We start from the raw sequence: 21326 nt of genomic DNA, 5'->3' as shown, positions 1-21326 counted from the left end.
TTTTAAAAACCCAAGGTCTTTGTTTCCCGGGGCCACTCCTAGCTGACCAGCAGGGGTGACCCCATTGCGCAATGGTCAAGAAGAGTCTCTTGCGTTTTTGCATCGATGGTTGATTAGTTTCCTGAGTTCTCTTCATACCTTCTTATATTTAGGCTCTTGCTGGGCCTAACAGAAGCATGTCTGAGGTGCCTAGGCATTGGGGCATAGTGCCGACCATCTTGATTTTCTACATATGTCATCAATGAAACAACCAACAACTTCTTTATGTCACACACATTTATTATTGAAGCTCATTTCTGGGATCTTCATGAATGCCACTCCTCTTCCCCAGCTTTGAAGACATCCCCCAATGTTCCAGCCCGATCTGACTGTGTCCAATCACTCTACCTCCCTCCAGCTTGCCTGAGCTGCTCTGATCTTTCTGAACTTGCCTCTGAGACTCAGTATCACAAGATGTCTGATGACCCCAAGGAAGGTGAGGAGAGTGGAGCTGAGGAGAAACTGGTGACCGAGAGAAAAGGGCTGGGGGAGACCAGGACCATGGCCAACTTAGACCCCTACCCCCACCCCAGAAAGGCTATTGAGAGGTTCTGAGGACAGCTCTTGCTTTCTCTTTATAGCCTTTTGAGTCAGTACAAAGCTGAGAGATGAAGGGAGACAGAAACAAACTTCTAGTCAGCCCTTGTGTGTAAATGATGCCGTATGCCTGGACTCTCCCAGGGGTCCTGGGAGGCTAACCAGGGCAGCATTCTTCCGGCTGGCTGTAGTCCTTGGAGGCCAGAGCAGCATGCATTGGGGTTATCTGTCATCCCAAATGAGGGTTTTCTTCCCTGAGTATTTCAAAGGGCTGTAGTCTCCACACCGACTTGGATATGTCTGACCTGAGGATTTCTCTAAGGCACTTCATCTGTTTTCATAAAGCCAGTAATATGTCACAAATGTTACAGCAGCACAACTCCCTAGAGTTCACAAGGTGAGGCATGTAAAAACTCCCAAGGTCCCTAGGAATTTTGGAGACTCCTTAAAGTTACATCTACTTCATTTTAAATATAAAAATAAAATCCACCCCAACAGCTTGTGACCAAAACGTACAGCAAGCCTGAGTCACAGTCATCACCCAGAAGTACACAGCCACAGCAGAGGCCAGCTCTGGAATCCATAGCAGCCACAAGAGGCTCAGAGAGCCTGATGCTCGCAACACTGATGGGAATGGCTTTCCACCGTGGACACACAGTCCGCGCACTGAAAAGTCAGACTCTGACAAAACTTGCTGCTGTCCCAGCGAAACAACGGTGTCACTGGCTGCTGGGTGCCTGTGCAATCCGGGTTGGCCTCCAAGTCAGAGTCAGAAGAGTGACAGCTGCTGCTGTCATGTTCCAGGCCCTTTCTGGCCTCATTTTTGGCTCCACCTCCACTTGTAGACTCTTAGGAACACACCTGGTGCCCAAACTCTTAACTCCAGATTTCCAGCCTGGGATTCTGAAGTTTTCCGAAGAACTTGGAGAACAGTAATACACACACACACACGTATGATGCAAACACACACGCACCACAGACACATTCTCACAGAGGCAGCAGACAGCAGAGGTGGAATGAACAAAGGTGACTGGTGGTCACCAGCCCAGATGCTTCAAGGGGCCAGTCCCTTTGGCCAGGGTCTTCATAGCACTCAGCAATGTGAGGAGGGCATGGTTAGGACTTCCGGAAGCGTACCTCACTCTGAGGGAGAAACCAGGAAAACAGGGTAATGGTGAGCACTAGACACAGAGCCCAAGGAGTAGAGAGTCCAGGGCCAACCATTCAGTACAGCTGAATGTCAGCTGGCACTTTCTCTGTGAGAGAGGAGATTCACTCTGAGGTTCATGGTTGGGAGTTCTGGTGCAGTTTTCCCCTGAGTCCTGCATCGTCTTCCCTTGTCCACAGAATAGGGGAGGGTTGGCCATAGCACTAGGCTTTACAGTTAGAGACAGGAGACTGGCAAGGAGGCAGGGTAGGGCTGGACGGAGCCAGCAACACTGGGGGTAGCTCCATGCCTCCTGATGGTCAACTTCCTGCCATGGAAGGTAGCCTCCTAGCACACTCTAGTGGCCAATTTGGATAACTTTGACTATCCCTGGGAGAGGAGAAGAACATTGGTGTTAACACCACACCTAGGTTCACCCCTTTACAATCCTCCAGGTTCTGTTCCAAAGGAAGCAAAGGAGGAAAATAGACATCGTAGACTGGTCCCATGCCTGACTTCTGTCCCTGTCTTAGACATCCCCAAATGCACAGGGCTTGGGTGGCCTCTGTCTGAACACCCTCTGCCCTCCTCCGGGCTCTATCCCTATCCTGAGAGAGCTCACCTCCATCTTGCTATAAATCCAGGGAAGTACTTCTGTCACTTTGGTGTACACACCAGGCTTGTTTCTCTGGCCACAGCCTGTGCCCCAGCTGGTGACGCCTGCCAGGTACCAGCGATTGTTCTGCTCACAGACAAGAGGGCCTCCACTGTCTCCCTGCAAGGAAGAGCCAGAGGGCAAGTCAGGCTGGTGCAGAAGCGGGGTCCAAATCAGGAAAGGGTGGGTCTCTGATCCCCGTGTCAGTCCCAGAACGGCAGTCTTCTCCCATCCCCAGGGTCATGAGACCTGAGCCCCACCCACAAGAACCTCACCTGACAGGAATCCCTCCCTCCTCGGAGGTCCCCAGCGCACATCATCCGAGGGGTAAGATAGCTGTCATAGACCAAGTAGTCATTGCACTTCTTGAAGTCGATGAGGTTGACCTGAACCTCCCGGAGGAAGGGAGATGTCTTCTCTTCAGTGAGGTAAATGTGGGGAGAGAAGATAAGAAGCCAATAAGACTGAAAACGTTCACAGCCATAGCTGCACCCTCAGGACCCAGAGCCTAAGCCTCCTGGGAGTAGAGGGTACCACATCTGTGTCCAAACCCACCCTTCCATGGTGGGACACACACCCTCACCACCAGACACAACTCACTAGCCATAAAACAAGGATCTGCTCCCATGCAAATCCCCAGGCCTGTGGGCTACGTATCTGCAGTGGTTTGTATGAATTGCCAACCTAACAGGACCTAGAATCACCTGGGGAAGAAGCCTCAGAAATGCCTGTGAAGGATTTTCTTGGTTAGGTAAACTGAGGTAGGAAGATCTATCCTAAATGTGGGCAGTACCATTTCATAGGCTAGGTCCTAGACTCTGGGTGAAAAAGAGAGAGGGAGCTGAGCAGCAGTGGTTATCTGCCTCTGCTTCCTGACGGCAGATACAGTGTGGTGATCTACCTAAGCTTATGCTTCTGTGACCTCCCTGCCAGGAGGGTCTGTATCCAGGAACTGTGAGCTAGTAAACCCTTCCTCCCCTAAGCTATGCTGTCAGGTCGTTTGTGACAGCAACGTGCAATGACTAACACACTCATCTACATTCAGAGCACCAGCTCATATGCCGTTTGTTTTGAGAACCGTAAAGATTTGAGGGCATGCCTTGGTCTTCCATTTATATGTAGACTCCCACTTAGATAGGATTGAGGGAATTATTTGTCCACCTCCAGCACCAAATTGGTGAAACAGACAAGGGCCAGTCAGGTCTCCACCACAGGAAGCCAGGGAATAGTGATCTGACTGCCGGAGTGGGTCTGAATGTAACGACCAGGCTAGTTAGGCCTGTCCCCCCCTGAGGGACATAGATAGTCATCTATAGCTGACACCAGACAGGGTGCTCAGACTGAGTGAGGCCAAGTGAAACTATCTCATCATCTGCCTTAGGACGGGTGAAAGCAAGGTCCCAGCCAGGTCTAGTGGTGCAGGCCTGTAATCTGAACTGCCCTGGAGGCTAAGGCAGAAGGATCTGCTCATGGCAAGCCTAGGCCACTAGATGAGTTCAAGGTCAGCTGGGGTAACCTACTGAGACCTTGTTTCAAAATAGAACATAAAGAAAGCCTGGCAATGTCATTCTATAGTAGAATACTTTTTTTTTTTTTGCATGAGCAAGAGGCTCTGGGTTCAAGACCCAGTATTGCAAGAAAAAAATTCCTTATATAAACGACAAACATGAAGCATCCTCTCTCCCAGTCAGTACAGGGCCCACTGCTGCCCCACCATGAGAGGCTCAGATTCCACCTCCCTTCTGGATGGGATTATTAAGTTTTTCAGCCACTGATTCTCAAGAGTATCCAACCTAGAGAAAGTGCCATGTCCTTGACCTCTCTCCAAGATACCTATAGCCTACAGTAAGCCCTCTCTAGTAGCCTATTTGAAAAACAATCATTTATTTCATTTTATGTGTATGAACTTTTTTGTCTCTGCCTATGTACCTGGTGCTCCGGGAGGCCAGAAGAGGGCCTTGGGTCTCCTGGAGCTGGAGTTACAGGCAGTTGTGAGCCACTATGTAGGTGCTAAGAACTAAGCGTAGGTCCTCTAGAAGAGAAGCAAGTGCAGTTGATCAACTGAGCCATCTTTCCAGTTCGTCTATTAGCCTCGTAATGGAACGTGTGTTTCCTCTCACTGGCATGAGAAGAAAATCCACCTGCTCAGCGGTCGGGGTTTCCTTGCAGCCTTGCCTAGAAGGTGTTGCCACATAGATTGTGCTAATGCAGTTATGGGTGTCCAAGTTCATATATTATCTATGAGCCTATCTACCCAAACTCTCACCTGGAAAAGCCTTCATCTGCATACCCCCGGCCTACACACACACACACACACACACACACACACACACACACACACACACAGTCTTGCATCTCTGCCTCTCACCGTCTGTCTCCTTGGTTTTGCCAAAGCCAGTTATCCAGCAGGTCTCATTGAGGCCGAAGGTCTGCCCATGCATAGGGAGGCAGGCAGGGTGGATGTGAGCTGCAACAAGACATTTAGGTGTCAGAGAGGAAGCAAGGTCCGGGCTTTGGGTAGAGGGAATGATGAGGCAGAGTGTCCGAATCCTAGGAGCCCAATCCTCGCTCTCTTGGTGGCTCTGAGTCCTCCGAGCCTTTGGAACGAGCAGAGGTGAAAATCAGTCATTTCATCTGAACCTTGTGGCCACCAGTGCGCTTCCAGCACCATGAAGCCATTCTCGTTCCAGTGCTGTAGTGAACAGCTTTGGAAGTTTGCTTGAGCCAAGTTGACACAGAAAAGTCTCTCTGTCAAGAGCAGCTCTTTTGGCTCCCAGGCCTTGCCCTCAAAGCATGGACGATGAAAGATGAGTTTCAGCTGTTGGGGCCTTGCTGCATGCTACCTGGTCCAGAAGGGCACCACTGGGTTGGCCACCACTTGGGACTCTAAACACTCAGAGGGTGAGTGACCCATGCCCCAAGGACAGAGACCACAATGCCCTGCATTAGCGTCTATGCCAGGCACTACCTATCAAGTATTTTTTTGTATTACTTCATAAGTTCCCTTGGCATGAGCTTCCCTTAGATGCTTCTGTGATACTGACCACTCAGCTCAGCTCTGAACTATAGGAGGAAAATATTGCCTGATAGAGCTCTGCAGAGTTCTCGGTCATTTGTTATGGCCACTATTGCATTCTGCACTCGTTTCTCAGCCTGACCCAGACTTGGGAATCGATGAACATTTGAGGATGGAGAGGGCACTAAGGAGAGAGGGAAGAAGTCGGGTTGTGGTTATTAGGATTTTTTGTTTTGTTTTTCTTGTTTGTTTGTTTTTCGAGACAGGGTTTCTCTGTGTGGCCTTGACTCACTTTGTAGACCAGGCTGGCCTTGAATTCACAGAGATCCACCTACCTCTGCCTCCTGGAGTGCTGGGATTACAGGCATGCGCTACCATGCTAGGCTGGAAGTAGATTTAAGGGGATGGATGTAAAGAGTTATAGCCCATCCCCACTTCCTGATCTCACTCGGATGTGAGGAAGTAGCTACACACTCTTGCTGCCATGAAATTACCTGCCACTGTGCTACTCCACCAGGAAGGACTGTGTCCCTTTGAGTAAAAAACCAAACAAATCCTTCTGACCTTACGTTGCTTTTGCTAGGTGTTCTGTTGCAGCAGTGAGACAAGTAGCTGATGCACACTGCCCGGCAGCTGTGAAGTGCGTAGTTACTAACAGCGAGTCACCTCAGTCTGTTCATATTTATTAAGGCCGGTTTACAAGCCCTAGCCCTGTGGCCGAAGTGTAATGTGGGATGCGTCATTTGGGGCGCACATATTTCGAAATCTTGGGCCTAAATTCCCACAATTATTGTTTTCTCCTTTCCTTGTGTGTTCTCGTGTGTGTGTGTTTGTCGTGTGCCCCCACATGGGCACTCATGAACAGACAAGCACATAGAGACACGTATAGGTGCTATCGCCCATGCAAGTACATAGAGGTCAAAGATTCATGCCAAGATGGTTTTTCTTCAAGCACTTCTATACCCTGTGTTGTTGAGGCAAGGTGTCTCACTGAACTAGAAGCTTTGGCAGGTCATCAAGGCCCTGGGACCCTCTTGTCTCTGCCCCCCAGTGCTGACATTACAGGCACATGCCTCCAAGCCCAGCTTTTCCCATTGGGTTCTGGGAATCTGAACTCAAGTCTGCATTCCGGTACAGCCAGAACTTTACCCGCTGAGTCATCTCCTCCAGACCCCCAGTTTTCTTACATGTAAAACAAGTGTATCCCGTGTAATGATCTCTAAAATTCTTTGGCTCCTGCTATAATGACGCCCTGGAGCCCTAGCTGGGTAAACTGGGGCTGCCAAATCAAGGGTGCTGGGAGGCAGGGACACGTATTTGCTCACCTGAGAGGGTCAAGGGCTTGGAAAGCCGCATGAGGGCGATGTCATAGTCATCCTGCTCATCAGTGTAGTTGCCGTTGATGATGATCTGGGAGATAGAGGCAGCCTCAGGCAGCTGGTGCAAGTTGCTCGTGCCCGCATAAACCTTCCACCCCTCCAGAATCTTCTCCCGGGTCCTACAAGAGCCACAGCGGATAAATGCTATCCAGTTATACACCTGGCAGACCTCACTGGCTACATCTGCTACACATGGGGAGCCAGAGCAGGAGCACCAGCCTAGAGACAGGAGGATGGATAAGTCCTTTATCTTATGAAGCCCCAAATCATCTCTCAGTCTCCTCAAAACTGTTCTGAATGGGCTGCCCTGCACCTTAGAGTGTAAAAAGGTGAAGGGATAAGAAATTCATATGTGTGGGATTCACCCCATTACCTCATCTGCATGCCATTAAGGCTGGTGTCTAGGCAGTGGGGCAGATGCCATCAGCCACAGAGATTTAGACAGAACAAGGTAATGAAGATTCTTTACTGTGGAGCCAGTGTCCAAAGCTCTGTGCTATAGATTCCCAAAAGCTGTTAGGGACTCTCAGAAGCCTTTGTCCCACCCTCCTGCTGTCCCTGCCCTCAAGTCTTGAAACAGGGTTCCTGATTGTCAGAGTTTTCTGTTGTTGTCTCTGCAGCTGCTGTTCCAGGAGGTGGCAACCAAGCCTGGAGCTTCACTACTGTTCTGCAGGGAAAGGATCTGAAGGTCTTCCTCCAGACCCGCCTCGCTTTTCCTCAGGGCCTCACTTATCATCCTTGGCCGAAGCTCAGAACCAAACCCTCATTCATACTTGATCTTTTGAGCAGGAGCTGGTTGTCTGACCCAGGGGAACTAGGCTTAGTTATAGACAAAAGTGTCAATAAACCCTTCCCAGTGGCTCCAAGTCCCCAGCAGCATCTAACCAAGGGCCCCTCAGGCACTTACACAAAGAAGCAGTGGGCAGCGGTGAGCACCCACTGGGCATCGATGAGTGTGCCCCCACAGATGTGGGTGGTGCCAAAGTGTAGGCTGACTTGCCAGGGCCACTTGCTTTCTGAGGTCAGAGCCCCTCCCACAATCCGCCCGGTCATAGCTCTCAGACCACAGTCTAGGGGGGAGAAATGGAGAGGACAAAACATGACATATGCTTCTTTTAGAGCCTCTCCCATTCTTCTTGAGCTCAGGGCAGGCCTGGGAAGTCCGATCCTGAAGGTCACCCTTTGTCCACAGTGTCTAATCTATTCCCTGTCCAAGCAGAAGGTGTACAAAGTGGTCTTTGACTTCTGGAGTTACCCAGCAGGAAATCTGACCCCACCTTCACCTTGTTCCCTTTCTTTCTTTCTTTCTTTCTTTCTTTCTTTCTTTCTTTCTTTCCTTCCTTCCTTCCTTCCTTCCTTCCTTCTTTCATATGGCACATGCTTACTTCATGTCCAATGCTTCAGCACTGAGTCTGGCTTGGTTATGAGGGTGAGTCCCAAGGATGTCATCAAGGGCTCAGAAAAGCAAAAGATGCTATCACAACCCTGGACCGATGAGCACTTGTATGGCAATCTCTCGTTTCAAAATGAAGGAGAAATACATTTCCTATGATGCATAGCTGGGTTTGTCCAGGGAGCAACTCTGTAATGAGTCAAGCCCGGGACAAGGAGGGGCAACCTGCTTAGTGTGTTCAGATGTGGATTTCTTCTGCTTGCCGAGTACAGAGAGAAGCACACTGAGCAGTGGGCGCTGCATCCACAACAGTGGGCTAGCCTGCACCTGGGCTTCACCAGGGACATAGACCTTGTGGAGTCACAGCCAGGCCTTAGGGGTCAACTCCCAGGTCAGATATCAGCTCCCCACCTGCCTGGGTTCTGATCTTAGGCAAGGGACAGTGACTAGTAATGGCAATCACCTTGAGGGCACTCAAGCCATGACACAGGTACAGTACCCTCCATGGGCACACACTCAAGGAAGTGTTGACACAAAATTGAGCTAGCTCACACGTGCCATCTTTACTAAGTTCTCAGTCCCCGCTGAAAGTCCAGAAGACTCATATGACTTCCTCAGAATGACAGGTTACAGGACTAAGGGGCCTAAGGTCAGAAGGAACAGAAGGGGAGCATTTCCCAGTCTACCTCAATGTCTTCTAGGGTCTCTGGTTCTGAAGCAGACTCACTGGCTTGGCTCTCAGGAGCAGCCTTCTTCCCTAGAAAGGTTCCATCCCTTTGCCTCATCCCACCCCCACAGTTTTTGGGCTCACTCCAAAAAGAAGAACAGCTTACGGGAGCACTGCAGGGAGACGTACCGCTGGGAAGGACATTCCGACCTGCAGTGTGAGACATGAATGGTGAGAAAGGGGGTCAGTAGCTGCCTCCTCTTCCTGACTGGTACCTGCTCAGATCCAGCCCCGCTTCCAAGGAAGCTACCTCTAACAAAAGTGGAGAGCCAGACGCTCCCTCTCCCGGTAGAGTTGTCTTCCTTACAGGACTTTCTCCAGGAAGATGGATGGGAGCAAACTGTCTCCATTATCATTTCCTTTCTCCTCCGAGTTTTCATACCGTGAACCCCGCTCATCAGCTAGTTTTCCTGTCCTTAGAACCCAAGCAAGCCTTCATGGGTCCCAGCCCCTTTCTACAACTAAGCAGAGCCTAATGGGCCTTCTGTTGCCCCATCATGTTCCTCACTGTAGCATGTGGAGGGCCTAGCCCAAAGCATGCACAGAGGGACCATCTCTCAGCTGGAGGCTTGCTCCTTCTCTTGCCCTCACATTAGGTAAGCAAGGCCAGCTGGAAGACTGACTTCCTCCTTCTTCAGAGGGAGCTGGGACAAAGAGGGACTGCAGTGCAAAGATGGCCGGAGGGGCCGAGGCTTCCCAGATGGACCTCTCCACTTGTATCTGTCAGTCCCCTGCCCCTGTCCCCAGTGATGCATCTTTCTATTCTAAGTCCATCATGTGGAGCCTTTTAATCCAAACACCTAGTTCTCTGGAACCCCAAGGTTTCTTAGTCGCCCTTAGAGGCTAAGGAGGCAGGAGCCTCCAAACTTGGGGCCATCTCTGCCCCAGATTTCAGACAAGAGAGTTTAAGCCCGGGGTTTCCATAGTGCTCCTGGCATAGCAATGGAGCCTTGGAGTCTGGGTTCCAAGAACGCATGACGGAGGTACCTCTCCCCCACCGCCCGACTCTAAGCATCCTCCCCCAATCCCTCTGTCCTCTGTTTTCACACACAATTAGGTTGTTCTGCTGTACCTATAGAGGCTTTCCTGGATGGTGGAGTTGTATTCAGAGAGTAAGAAGCTTCTGGTGATGTCCCTGTGGGCCACCTCGGTTGTTCGGTAAGCGCTGCAAAGAAGAGGGAAGAATGAATACCCAGTAGGCAGCAGACCCCAAGTCCTGTGGCAGCATTAGAACCTTTCAGACAAAAGCAGACTAGCGCAGCCTGGCCTGCTCAGTGGCCTCTCCTTCATAGCTTTTAACGCCTGGCCTACCACATGTTCTACCACCAAACCTGCCAGCCCTGTGACTGACCCAGGAGCTCTCCAGTATGATGTAGGTCTGGCCACGTCACCAGTACCTGGTTAGAAAGGCACATTCTTGGCTCCACCTCCAGACTTAGAGAAACAGCTCTGGGAGGAGCTCAACCACTAATGATTTAACAGCTCCAGGCAGTTCTGATACATCATTGACTTTGAGAACACCCATTTGGCCCTTTATACCTAAAGTGGCTGGGTTTTATGTCAACCCAACGCCGGCAAAGGTCATCTGGAAAGAACTCTTAATTGAGAAAAATGCCTCTGTTGGATTGGCCTATAGGTAGGTCTGTGCTCTACAGGGCATTTTCTTTTTTAATGATTGATCTGGAGAGCCAGGCTCACTATAAGTGGTGCCAACCCTGGGCAGGTATTACCAAGTTGTGTGTGTGTATATATATATATATATAATATCACATCACGCTGCTGAGGCCTCCTTCATGGCCTCTGACTTTAGTTCCTGCCTTTAGGTTCTTGCCCCAACTTTCTTCCGTGACAGAGTGTGAATCAAGATTATAAGTTAAAAGAAACACTTTCCTCCCCAAATTGTCGTTGGTCATAATGTTTTACCAGAGCAATAAAGACCCCAAGATTAAGACAATATCCAAACTGTGACCTACATTCCAGTGGCATCAGCACTACCCCCAACATACTGAGCACTAACCTACAAGGTCAAGGTCCCCAGAGAGTGATCCAGTATATATGATGTTGACTCTCAGAGCAGCTCCCCTCTGAATCGCCCTGGGCATTTGCTAAAAAAAGTTCTTAGTCCTAATCCTAGAGATTTATTTTGTGAGAGACATTTTTACAAGAACCCCAATGATTCCACTATGTTCCATTCTCTGCCTGGGACCTATATACATTTCTAGAACATTCTATATCCTTCTGTGAACTGGGCCTGTGAATATGCAGTCCCTCTAATCAAGCAGAGTTAGGAATCTTCTCCATTGTGTCCCACTAGAACCCTACTCGTACCTTTGGTGTGGGGTTGCTGGGATAAACTTTTCCCACATCACACTAGAGGGTCCTGTCTTATTCTTTTACGCCTATGTGTCACGTAGTCTCCTAGAAGCTCTGTGGATGATCTTTGTATAAATGGCATTCAGAGAATGTTGAGGGGTATCAGACTTGCACAAGGTCGCAGAGACCTCACAGCATGTCTGCTCAGAGACAAAGGCACCCCAGTCTTCAGTCTAGATCAGTTAGCCCCTTCTTTACCCATCAGGGGCTGAGGTGGTGGCAGAGACCGAGCTCTGAGTACTAGCTTCAACCCTGCCTTTCTAGGTGTTACTCCTAAGGTAACCCCCAAACTCACACTCGTTCATCCATCCCTACGTCACTCAGCTTAAGAACTGGGAGAAAGGGAAGGTGCTTGCCACAAGAGCATGAGGACCCATGTGAAAAGGCAGAACTGGAGGCATGCTCATAACCCCAGCACTGGGAAGTAGAGACAGGCAGATCTAGCATGGGCAGCCAGCCTAGCTTACCTCACAAGCTTCAGGCTAAGAGACTCTCTCTCAAAAAATAAGGTGGCTGACTCCTGAGAACAACCTGAGCTTGGTCCTCTGTTCTCCACATATATGTCCTTGCACATACATGTGCCACCACACACAAAACTCAGACCAAAATGGTGAGTGGAGGTGCCTATCTGGCCTTCAGGTGGGAGGAGCCTTCCAGTAGGAAGGTTGACTCACTCACCAACACTGACTGGCTTCCTAGTGTGAAACTTTTAAAGCCAAAGCATCATAGGACTTGGCCAAGCCGCACTGGTCTTATCTTGTTTCTCATTCAATGAGCTTCATAACCAAGCCACAGTTACAGCCACAAAGGGCTCTGCGCTTCTGCGCTCCTGGTGACCATATGTAAGAAGACCTGTCCAAGAAGACCCACACTCCTCACAGAGCCTTACCGGAACCACTCAGTGTGGTAGTGGCCAGGAGGGTACTTTCACCAAAAGAGCACCGGGGGAGAACAACACTATCACAGCTCCCCCACACTCAGCAGATCCCAGCTGGTAGGATCAGTGAGTCCTGCAGGGCCCCTTCCCTTCCCCCTTTTTTTCTCCTCCCTCCATCAATCTCTCCCTCCCTTCCTCCTTTTGGAGACAGATTCTCTCTGTGTAGCCCAGGCTGGACTCATTCACCTGTCAAAGCCCAGCTGCTGGCAGGTCCTCTTGGAGTCAGTGTCGTTCCAGCTGCTGCTGCAGACAGGGAGCCACTCACCAGAAGACCCAGAGTAGACCTTCAGCAGAGACTTGTCCCAGTCAAACCTGACTGCAGAGCAGAAGAGGGAGGAGAAGAGTCTCACCACCCAGGAAGCTTCAAGCTCTTGGGGATAAGTCGTGGGAGGCTCTGGGAGGCTCCTGGAAGGGGTGTGGGAAAGCTACCCCAGCAGTGATGGCTGGAGGACCAAGACATTCAGTCAGCAAAGAGCTGAAGTGAAGGGGCTGTGACTGGGCAGCTGTTCATCCAGCAGGACTCAGGAGGCCAATTCCGGGAGAGGGACAAGCATCTCTCCCCAAGGCAATGACATGCTCAACGGAGATGATAAAGGGTATAGGATCAATGATCTGAGTGTGTGTTTGTAGGACAGGCTTGGTAACAGACAGGTACAGTGTGGGCAAGGGCATATGTACTAATAAATGTGGAGGTAAAAGGCTGGGGCACCCACACCCCTCAGCAAGGGTGTTAAAACCACAGGAGCAGAACCACAGAGGACTAGAGCTCAACAGGTCTTTGTGCTCATCTAGGGCACTAAGCAACTGCAGGGCTCACAAGCCAGAGGTCTGCTGAACAAAGAGGACCAGGCTTCCAGACGCCCTCAGCCTGTCTCCAGTCAGATTTTCTGTTTTTCTCTGTCTCCTGGAGTTTCAGATTTCGTGTGTCATCAATCTCGCCCAGCCCCTTCATTTTAAAAATTAGAAGTCAGAAGCCTGAAGACATAGGTAATTTATCCATGTCACGTGACACTCAAAATCAAGTTTCAAAATCTTGTCTGCTGTGTCTCAAACCAAGATCTTCTGCTACCCATTGCCTTTGTCTGAGCCATTACATTCCACAATGTAGTGTGTAGTAGCCAGAGCGCGTGCGCGCGCACACACACTTCCCCACGCCCAGCCTTCTTACCACAGCCCAGCTCATCGCTCTTCATTTTGCAGTCCACCACTCCGTCGCAGCGGACGGCATGCCTGGGGCAGCTCTCCACCGGTTCTTTGTACTTGATCCCTGTGTGGCCTCTCCAGAAATAGACTAGAAAAACAGAACAAACAACAAGCAGACAGCTGGCTATCACCAGCACCTGAGGGACAGGATACTCAGCAGCCCAGGGCCCTGGGGATTCTCAGACACCGACCTGCAATCCCTCTTGGACTCTGGGGCTCCTGTCCCTCATCTGTATGGAGAGAAAGGCTGCTCAGGAATGTTCTAGAATGCTCCTGCAATCCGGGAAGCCCCCAGACAGACTTGAACCTCTAGCTACCCAGAGAGGCAAAGGAAGAGACTAAGAGAAATAACGAGAGATGGACATGGATCCTACTTTGGAAGCTTCCTTACCCTATATGCTGGATGGGCTAGTAACCAGAGTAACCTCCTCCTGTTCCAGAGTTCCCTCTCAGAACCCCTCTTCTCTGACACACACACACACACACACACACACGCCATCTCGTCTGTCTTCTCAATTGATACCACAATGCTAGCCTCAGCAGCCCCTAGCATCCTCCTCCTTTATCCCTAAATGTGGATATCCCTTGTATTTGGTCCTTCCCTACCTTTCTTTGTGCCTTTCAGTGTCTTCCCACACTCAACAAGCAACTCCAAGTGGCTGATTTCCAAATGTGCAAGGAAACTTCTCACACCTTATGTGGGAACCAGCACCACATCTTCCTCTGCCTCTAACACCAATCTCTTCCCAAATTTGAGCTATCAATCTACTGCCTGGAGACAACCTCCCTGTGGAGCCCCACAGACCTGTCATCTAATGCATCTGCCGTTTCCTCAGCTCTGGCCCCACATTGTCTCCCCAGCTCTACCACCAGATTGGTGTCTATCACTCAGGGGAAGGCCACCTACAGAGACAGCTCCTTCCTAGTCCAGACATCCATCCTTCTAATCCCTCTCCTCTCAGTGTCCTGCCCTCCTCCTCACACACTCTAGATGCTGAAGCTCTAGGGAGTCCTGGGTATCCCTCCAACAATGCTTGACGGCTGCACATCATAGGACCACTGTGGAGTGTTTGTGGATGGAGTAATGATGGGAGAAGAACTTGATGGCCAGGCTTGGCCTACAGATCCGATTTCCCTCTCTGGCCTCCTGGAAAGAGCTGTGAGGACTTTGGGAAATGCTACAGAACCAGCTTTGAGGTTTCCCGTTGAGCCTGCCCTTGAGTGTCTCGTGTCTCTTTCATGTCCCCTTTGTTCTCAGAAGCAAAGTACTCTACTGGCAAAGGGAGAAGTGGACAGAAAGTCTCAGCCCAAGGAAACAGTACATGCTGGACCGAATGATCAATGATGAACAGCCTCCCATTCAAAGAGACCAAAATGGAGCCCAGTGTACCGCAAGCATTCTTGTTTATCATCACATGCATTGTGAACATGACCACATCATCCGGGTGGGGAAACTGAGGCGCAAAATGTTAAATTAACTTGCTGAAGTCATACAGTTCATGGGAAACAGAGGCAGGATGCTGGAGCAGGAATGTGTGACTCCACAGCTGTGATATGACAGCACAGGGCCTCTTCCTCTAACAGCTGTGCCACCAGAAGTTTCTGTGTACCCTTTCACCCCCCCCCATTTGCCATCTCATGTTGCCTCTTCTATAGAATCCTTCTGAGCCGAAGCACAAAGCTTTCCAGCCTCAGGCAGCTAAACAGATGGACCCCTGGCTCTCTATGTATCTCCCTTCTGGGTAGGTGGATTCTTTCCCTCTACCTGACCACCTGCCCCCTTCCCCTCCCTTACACCTGATGTAGGAGAGACATAACTACTCTCCTACCTTTCAGGTCTTCGTCTGAGTTTGTCTGCACCCTAACCTGTACCACCGTCACTTGTCCCTGATGGTCACCTTGAGACCATACAGCCTGACTCGCTTCTATCTCCGTGTCTCAGGGGTGAGTGACCTTCCTGGGATAGAATAACATGATATGTGTTTATCTTTGCTCCCTCCTATGTTCCCCCTTGGGTTGGCTTCTAATGCTTGCTGATCAAAGTACCTAGGGCATGTTCTGGGTTTCCTCTCCCAAAGGACAACATGAAGGGAGGGGGCTGAATCCAGATAGCACACCTTGGCCCTTTGATCTTTGGAGGTCTTTTCATTGTTTTATGGCATATTGGTTTTCACAGATAGCTGCTTGTTTTCAGAGTGAGATTTTATATGAAGAGCTGCACTTCTCTCACAGAGTTCTCCTGGTCTGGGTAAAGTGGAATAAGATCTTATGAAGTACATGCTCCCGAATGATCAATGATGAACAGCCTCCCATTCAAAGAGACCAAAATGGAGCCCAGTGTACCGCAAGCGTTCTTGTTTATCATCAGCATTCAGATGCACGAACAGATTCAAGCCCATGATACCCCACACTCTTACCCCAGTCATCTCAAAGGAGCCTGATACCCCAGGAATCAAGGTCCCTGTATAGATGTGAGTTCCTCTGTCCCTGTGACGTGGAGCCGTGCCCAATGCCATTCCATTCTGTGATGGAACCCACCCAAACCCATGGCATCCCCTCTGTTCAACTCACAGAGAAGGATGAGTGAGATCACGAGGCTGATGAGAAGGATGACACAGCCGATGAGTGGCAGCTGCCTCTGGGTCTCTTGCCAGGAGAACTTGGGCAGAGTGAGACCTAAGAACAGGGTGGCAGGGAAGAAAAACTGCTGGGGAGGAGTGTGGCATGGAGGGAGACCAAGAAGGAAGCTAAATGGCCCCTGAGCATCCTAATACAGCTCCACCCCTCCCCAGTAGTATAATCCTCTAACGGAGGCCCTCCTCTAGGCCAGGTGCCGTGCATGTAGTCTGCTATTTCATCCTCACAGCATCCCGTGAGCCGAGTCTTATTAGGTATATTCTATAGACTGGAGAAACTGAGGCTCATGGAAATGAAAGAAGTTACCCAAAGTCACTATCCTGGATAGGAACGGGCTAGAATGGTTCTAAACCTTGGGTGGTTCCTCACAGTCAAATAGCAACCAGGCCTGAATATATCAGATGGGGGAGGGGTGGCAGTGAGGCAGTGGTCAGGCTGGGGTAAATGGAAACAGTTTCCCGAGGGGCAGAGCCAAGCCTTGTGGCCCACTGGCCTCCTTGACTTCCTTGCAGATGAACTGCTGAATCTCATCTTCTAACAAGTTTGGGAAGCTTGGAGTGGTCAGTCCCTCTCATTCTTCCTCCATGTATGAGCAGGCATACCGATCACAACTGTCCACTACTGCAGACCCTGGCTTCCCCAGCAGACATGCAGGCCAGCCAAAGGAAACAGCCCCTCCTCTAGCCAGGAGCTCTTGCTCTTGAAGTCAGAGCTCTACCCCGGGCAGGACAGTCTCCAATTCTGCCCAGAGAGCTCTGGAGTCCAACAGTGAACACATTGCTTCCTTGCCCCTGGCATCTGGCCTCCTCCTCCTTTTGCCTAATTTTTCACTGCCTTAGGTTGTCATGTCATGGTCCCTTTCTACCCTCACCTCTCCAGATCCCCCAGGTTCCACTCTGGCTGTCCCCCGTGTCATTATCCCAGGGGCACGAGGATCAGAGTGCTCACCGAGAGCAAACCTCTGCCCAAAGACACTTGCCCTGGTTCTCTGCCCTCCCTGCAACGGCCCCCTTACCTGGGCTCTCCCTGGTGGCCCTGGTGGCTGGTGCTGACCTGGTAGGAGGTGCCCGGATGGGGACAGCCCCCACTGGTGTTGCTCTAACAAGGTACACTCTCGTTGGGGAGGATGTCGTGGAGGCTGACCTGGCAGAGGATGACCTGCCCGAGGATGACCTGGAAGGTGATTGCCCGGCCGGAGATGCCTGGACTGGAGTTCCCCGGGCCAGGGAAGCCTGCAAAGCTGCTGTTGCTGGAGATGTCCTTGCTGGAGAACCCTGGGGAGGAGGTGTCCTTGCTGGTGGTGTCCTTGCCGGGGAGCCCTGGGGAGGAGGTGTCCTTGCCGGGGAACCCTGGGGAGGAGGTGTCCTTGCTGGAGAAGCATTCTGCAAATAGAATGAAGGGCCTTCCTGTGACTACTCCCAGCCAGCCTATCCCAGCTGTGGTGACAGCTGGATGAATACTCTGGGGCAAGTGGTAGGGGACAAAGGGGCCTGTGCTTGAATATATTCAACACAAGTCCTGAGCAGGACAGGCCAAAGTTCTCCTGATGAGAACATCTGACACAAGCAGCACCATTGTCCCTTATGAGTGGGACACAGAGAATACACTTTTAAATTCCTCTCTTCCAGGAATCAGAGGCAATTGGTTTGGTCACATCTTTATTTAATTGGGGCCTGTGTGTTGGATTCAAGGGAGGTTTGACCACACTCAAGGCAGGGACCAGAGTCTCCCGTTAGGGAGGCGTTGGGGTCTTACAGTGGAAAAGGATGGTTACATGTGAGCTTCCTCATCTCAGCTGGCTGCACAGGGGTGCATCTGAATGTTTGGGCACATTCAGGCAGCTGCTTCTGCCGCCAGCTGTTCTGACACTGAGGCCGACCTCCTACCAGTAATGTCTAGAGAACAGATTTCCAAACAAGCAGGTTTACCTCTGGCCCTTACAAGAGGCCTTGGGGCAAGGAAGGTAGAACTAAAGAAGACATTTGTTTTTAGGGGCACTGTGTATGGCAGGCAAATGTTCCATCATTGAACCACATTCCTTACCCAAACGTGCCTGGGCAACAACTCTGGCCCTGAGCAAGTCCATCAACTGAGAATGCACTTAATGACAGTCAGGCAGCCCTCCACCCCAACCCTGGGCCTGTCCTTTCACAACAAAAAGACTAAAACCAGCCACCCAATCACTTAAGTGTTTGTTCGTCTATAAAAATAGTCTGGCACTAATTAGGAATCACCAGGGCCTGGCTATAGGAATTCCTAGTAAATGGCGGTTTCCTCTCCTTCTGTCTTTTCATGCACGGGATCAAGAAGTCTGAGGTTCAACAGCCGTAGGGTATGTTGGTGAATGATGGGAGAAAAGAGAGTGTTGGAAAAAAAACGCTGGACTCTGGTACCTCATTTAGAGGGATGGGACCCAGTGATGTAAGGCCCCGAGTGACCTTCCCAGTTGTGGTGGCCTGAGCCTTGGTTCCTTTCAGGGACCTGACATTACAGCACCCCTGCTGGGGTCCATTCTTGTAAATTCACTCCAAACTTCCCCAGTTACTGGGGACATTCCTATGATTTGATATAATAAAATACATTTTAGAATCTCCAGCAGACTTCCCTGTCTGTAGCCTTGTGGGTTCTAACCTCATCCTGAGAGTTGGTAATTCTTCTAAAAGCTCACTTTTCAGAGTTGGATTACCAAAACCGTGGAGTCAGGATTGCACCTCAGGTCGCATCCCTCTCGAGGCAGAAGGAGAAACAGTTGGTGCTGTCGTCTGAACACAGGCACAGGACACTCGCTGTGCCTTTGGAACATGACCAAAGAACTGGGGACCTTGGAAGACAGGAGCTCTCCTGGGGGCTAAGGTGGAGCCCAGGCATTTCTTGGTGGGGACTTGACCTTGTGGTACTTTTTGTTGTGAACTATGGCCATCGATCCCCATCCCCCACCCCTCACCAGGTCCGGTTGGAGCCTTGTGACCCAGAACTGTCAGGGTTACAGCAACTATGCCTGAATTCAGCTGCATGACATGGGCATGGCAGCTTCCTTAACTGTGAGCTATGGGTAATCACCCTGCTTCGTAGTTCGGTAGTCATAGATGAGACATGCAAAAGCATGTGTGCTCAGCGAGGGCTGGAGAGACGCTGACTGTAACGGCGGGTCTGCTTGTTTCTTTAAGAACGCTTGGCTCGAAATCAGTCCAATACGGCTGCGTCTATTCCCTACTGGGTTTTCTTGGGCAGGACAGCACGAGCCTGCCAGAGCTTGTTTTGCATGTATGCACATGGCTAATCTCATCTCCTTCCCCATACAATCAGGGACTCTACGTGAACAAGCCTGGACTATACACGAGGGTCAAGCTCTGATGACGATAACAGCCCATGAGGTGCCTTACTTGGTCCCATGCCAACCTCCAACTGGCTCTTTTTAGTCGGTATGATTCACTCCACTTTACAGACACTGGAACTGAGGGCTGATAAGCTGGATCAGTGCATAACAGCACTTGCTGCCAAGCCTGGAAACCAGAGTTCAATTCTCCGAAACCCACATGGTAGAAAGAACTGATTTCCTGGAAGTTGTCTTCTGGCCTCCCTGTGAGTATGCCACCCCCCCCCCCCACACACACACACACTTAAACAATGAATAATAAAAAGGTGATCAATTTTCAAATTTTCAGGTCAAGTAAGGAAGAGGGCTTGGATTCTAACCAAGTCAGCTTGTGAGCATTGATGTCACAAATGACCAGAGCTGTGTCCTGAGTCTCTCCACGGCTCATCATCTGTAGTTTCACACATATTATTCAGTCTGGGTCTCACAAGGGGCCTGGTGAGCAAACTGGTAAGAATGGTCATCCCTGCCCTGTCTGTTTGGTTTTGTTTGCTTGCTTGTCCACTTGTTTGTTGAGAGAGGGTCTCATGTAGCTCAGGCTAGCCTTGAACTCTTGGTGTAGATCATAGAACTTCGGATCTACCTGCACGTTTGATCCCATGATCAAAGGGAAAAATGAGGGGACTAGGACTGGAGGAGAAAAGGCAAAGAAGGTCAGGGACAAGGTACAGGCAATTAGAACAGGGGAGAGTTGTGACGCTGGAGTAAGAAAGAGATTGAGAACAGAGAAGAAACGGGCCAGCAAGGTGGGAAATCAGTAGAAGCCAGAATAGGTAACTGGAAAACTGGTAGGCAACCCTGAGTTGGGGGGCATTCAGCCTGGCCTTGACAAAGTCAGCACTCTATGATCAGAGGTGGAGTGAATGCTGGGTGTTATAGGCCCCTTGGTCCTGCGCAGGAGGAGAGACGTAGAACCCAGAATCGGACCGAGAAATGCCACGTGAAGGACATTTGTGAGCCCCAGGAGGATGTCAGAAAGGAAGCGCAGCCCAGAGGCCAGAGGACAGCAGCCACTGAACTTTGACCCAGACTTCACAAGCCCTTAGGATCTTCAGAGAGCATGAGACTACCAGACCCACAGCCTACTCTTTATGCATTTCGTGACCTGCCACTCCACCCAGCTGGAAGTGCTTCCTGATGTCTAACCTGCTACTACACTAACTCGGTTCCTCCCCCTCCATCCTTGGAAAGCAACCGCAGAGATGTTACCCTCCCATCTGGAGACGTGGCCTCGCCCTGACAACAGATGGGGCTCCAAAAAGGGAGGAGACTTCTTGTCCAAGTCCCTAGGTACTAAGGTGTAACCAGGGGGCCAGAACTCAGACCCCCACCACCATAGCCTTTGTCAATTAGCACAACCCCCTTTCTCCCCAAAAGAACTCTTGGCCAAGTCCTACCAGGGCCCTACACTTCCCACAGCCCCCTACAGACCAGAGGCCGTGCAAGCTGCATGGGTAGGTGTCAATGATGGAGTTAGCACCTGGATAATTTGAACCATTTTCTACAATTTATTCCTTCTGACCCCACCCCCGTGTTCTCTAGAGTAACAACTAGCCATCCGATGAGCTGCAGACAGACCAGTCCCTTCTGATGTTCCTGGTTGTGCCTGAAAAGCTCTGCGTACACTGTTCACAGTGGAGGGCAGAAAGCTGGGCATGGCTGTGTGTGGCTGTCCCTCTAGTGTCGGGGGTACTGAGACTGATCTCTAGCGCTCACTAGCCACAGGCTAACAGAATCAGTGAGCTTCCGGTTCAAGGAGAGACCTTGTCTTAAGGCAATAAGGAGGACAGCAATAAAGGAAGACAGTGGACAAGGTGCCCTGACCTCCATATACTCATACACCGGTGCACTCACATACATCACACACACACACACACACACACACACACACACACACACACACACAC

General features: G+C 50.6%; 1 protein-coding gene across 1 annotated transcript in view; it reads right to left on the bottom strand.

Annotated features, from left to right (window-relative positions):
• Positions 1-1692: 1692 nt before the first annotated feature.
• Tmprss13 (transmembrane serine protease 13) overlaps positions 1693-21326 on the bottom strand; it is a 25064-nt gene continuing 5430 nt past the window's right edge. The window contains exons 2-13 of the mRNA XM_055622290.1: positions 17059-17425; positions 15978-16082; positions 13372-13494; positions 12390-12519; positions 9966-10058; positions 9000-9043; positions 7681-7843; positions 6720-6892; positions 4747-4845; positions 2654-2796; positions 2346-2498; positions 1693-1719 (exon numbers count right to left, since the gene is read on the bottom strand). Coding sequence (XP_055478265.1) covers positions 1693-1719; positions 2346-2498; positions 2654-2796; positions 4747-4845; positions 6720-6892; positions 7681-7843; positions 9000-9043; positions 9966-10058; positions 12390-12519; positions 13372-13494; positions 15978-16082; positions 17059-17425 — 1620 coding nt within the window. The remainder of the gene's footprint in view (positions 1720-2345; positions 2499-2653; positions 2797-4746; positions 4846-6719; positions 6893-7680; positions 7844-8999; positions 9044-9965; positions 10059-12389; positions 12520-13371; positions 13495-15977; positions 16083-17058; positions 17426-21326) is intronic.

Source organism: Psammomys obesus, unplaced genomic scaffold (genome assembly GCF_907164565.1).
Source record: "Psammomys obesus unplaced genomic scaffold, mPsaObe1.curated_primary_1811, whole genome shotgun sequence".
Classification (NCBI taxonomy): Eukaryota; Metazoa; Chordata; class Mammalia; order Rodentia; family Muridae; genus Psammomys; species Psammomys obesus.
The sequence above is the reverse complement of the archived record's forward strand: the minus strand, read 5'-3'. Positions and strand labels throughout refer to the sequence as shown.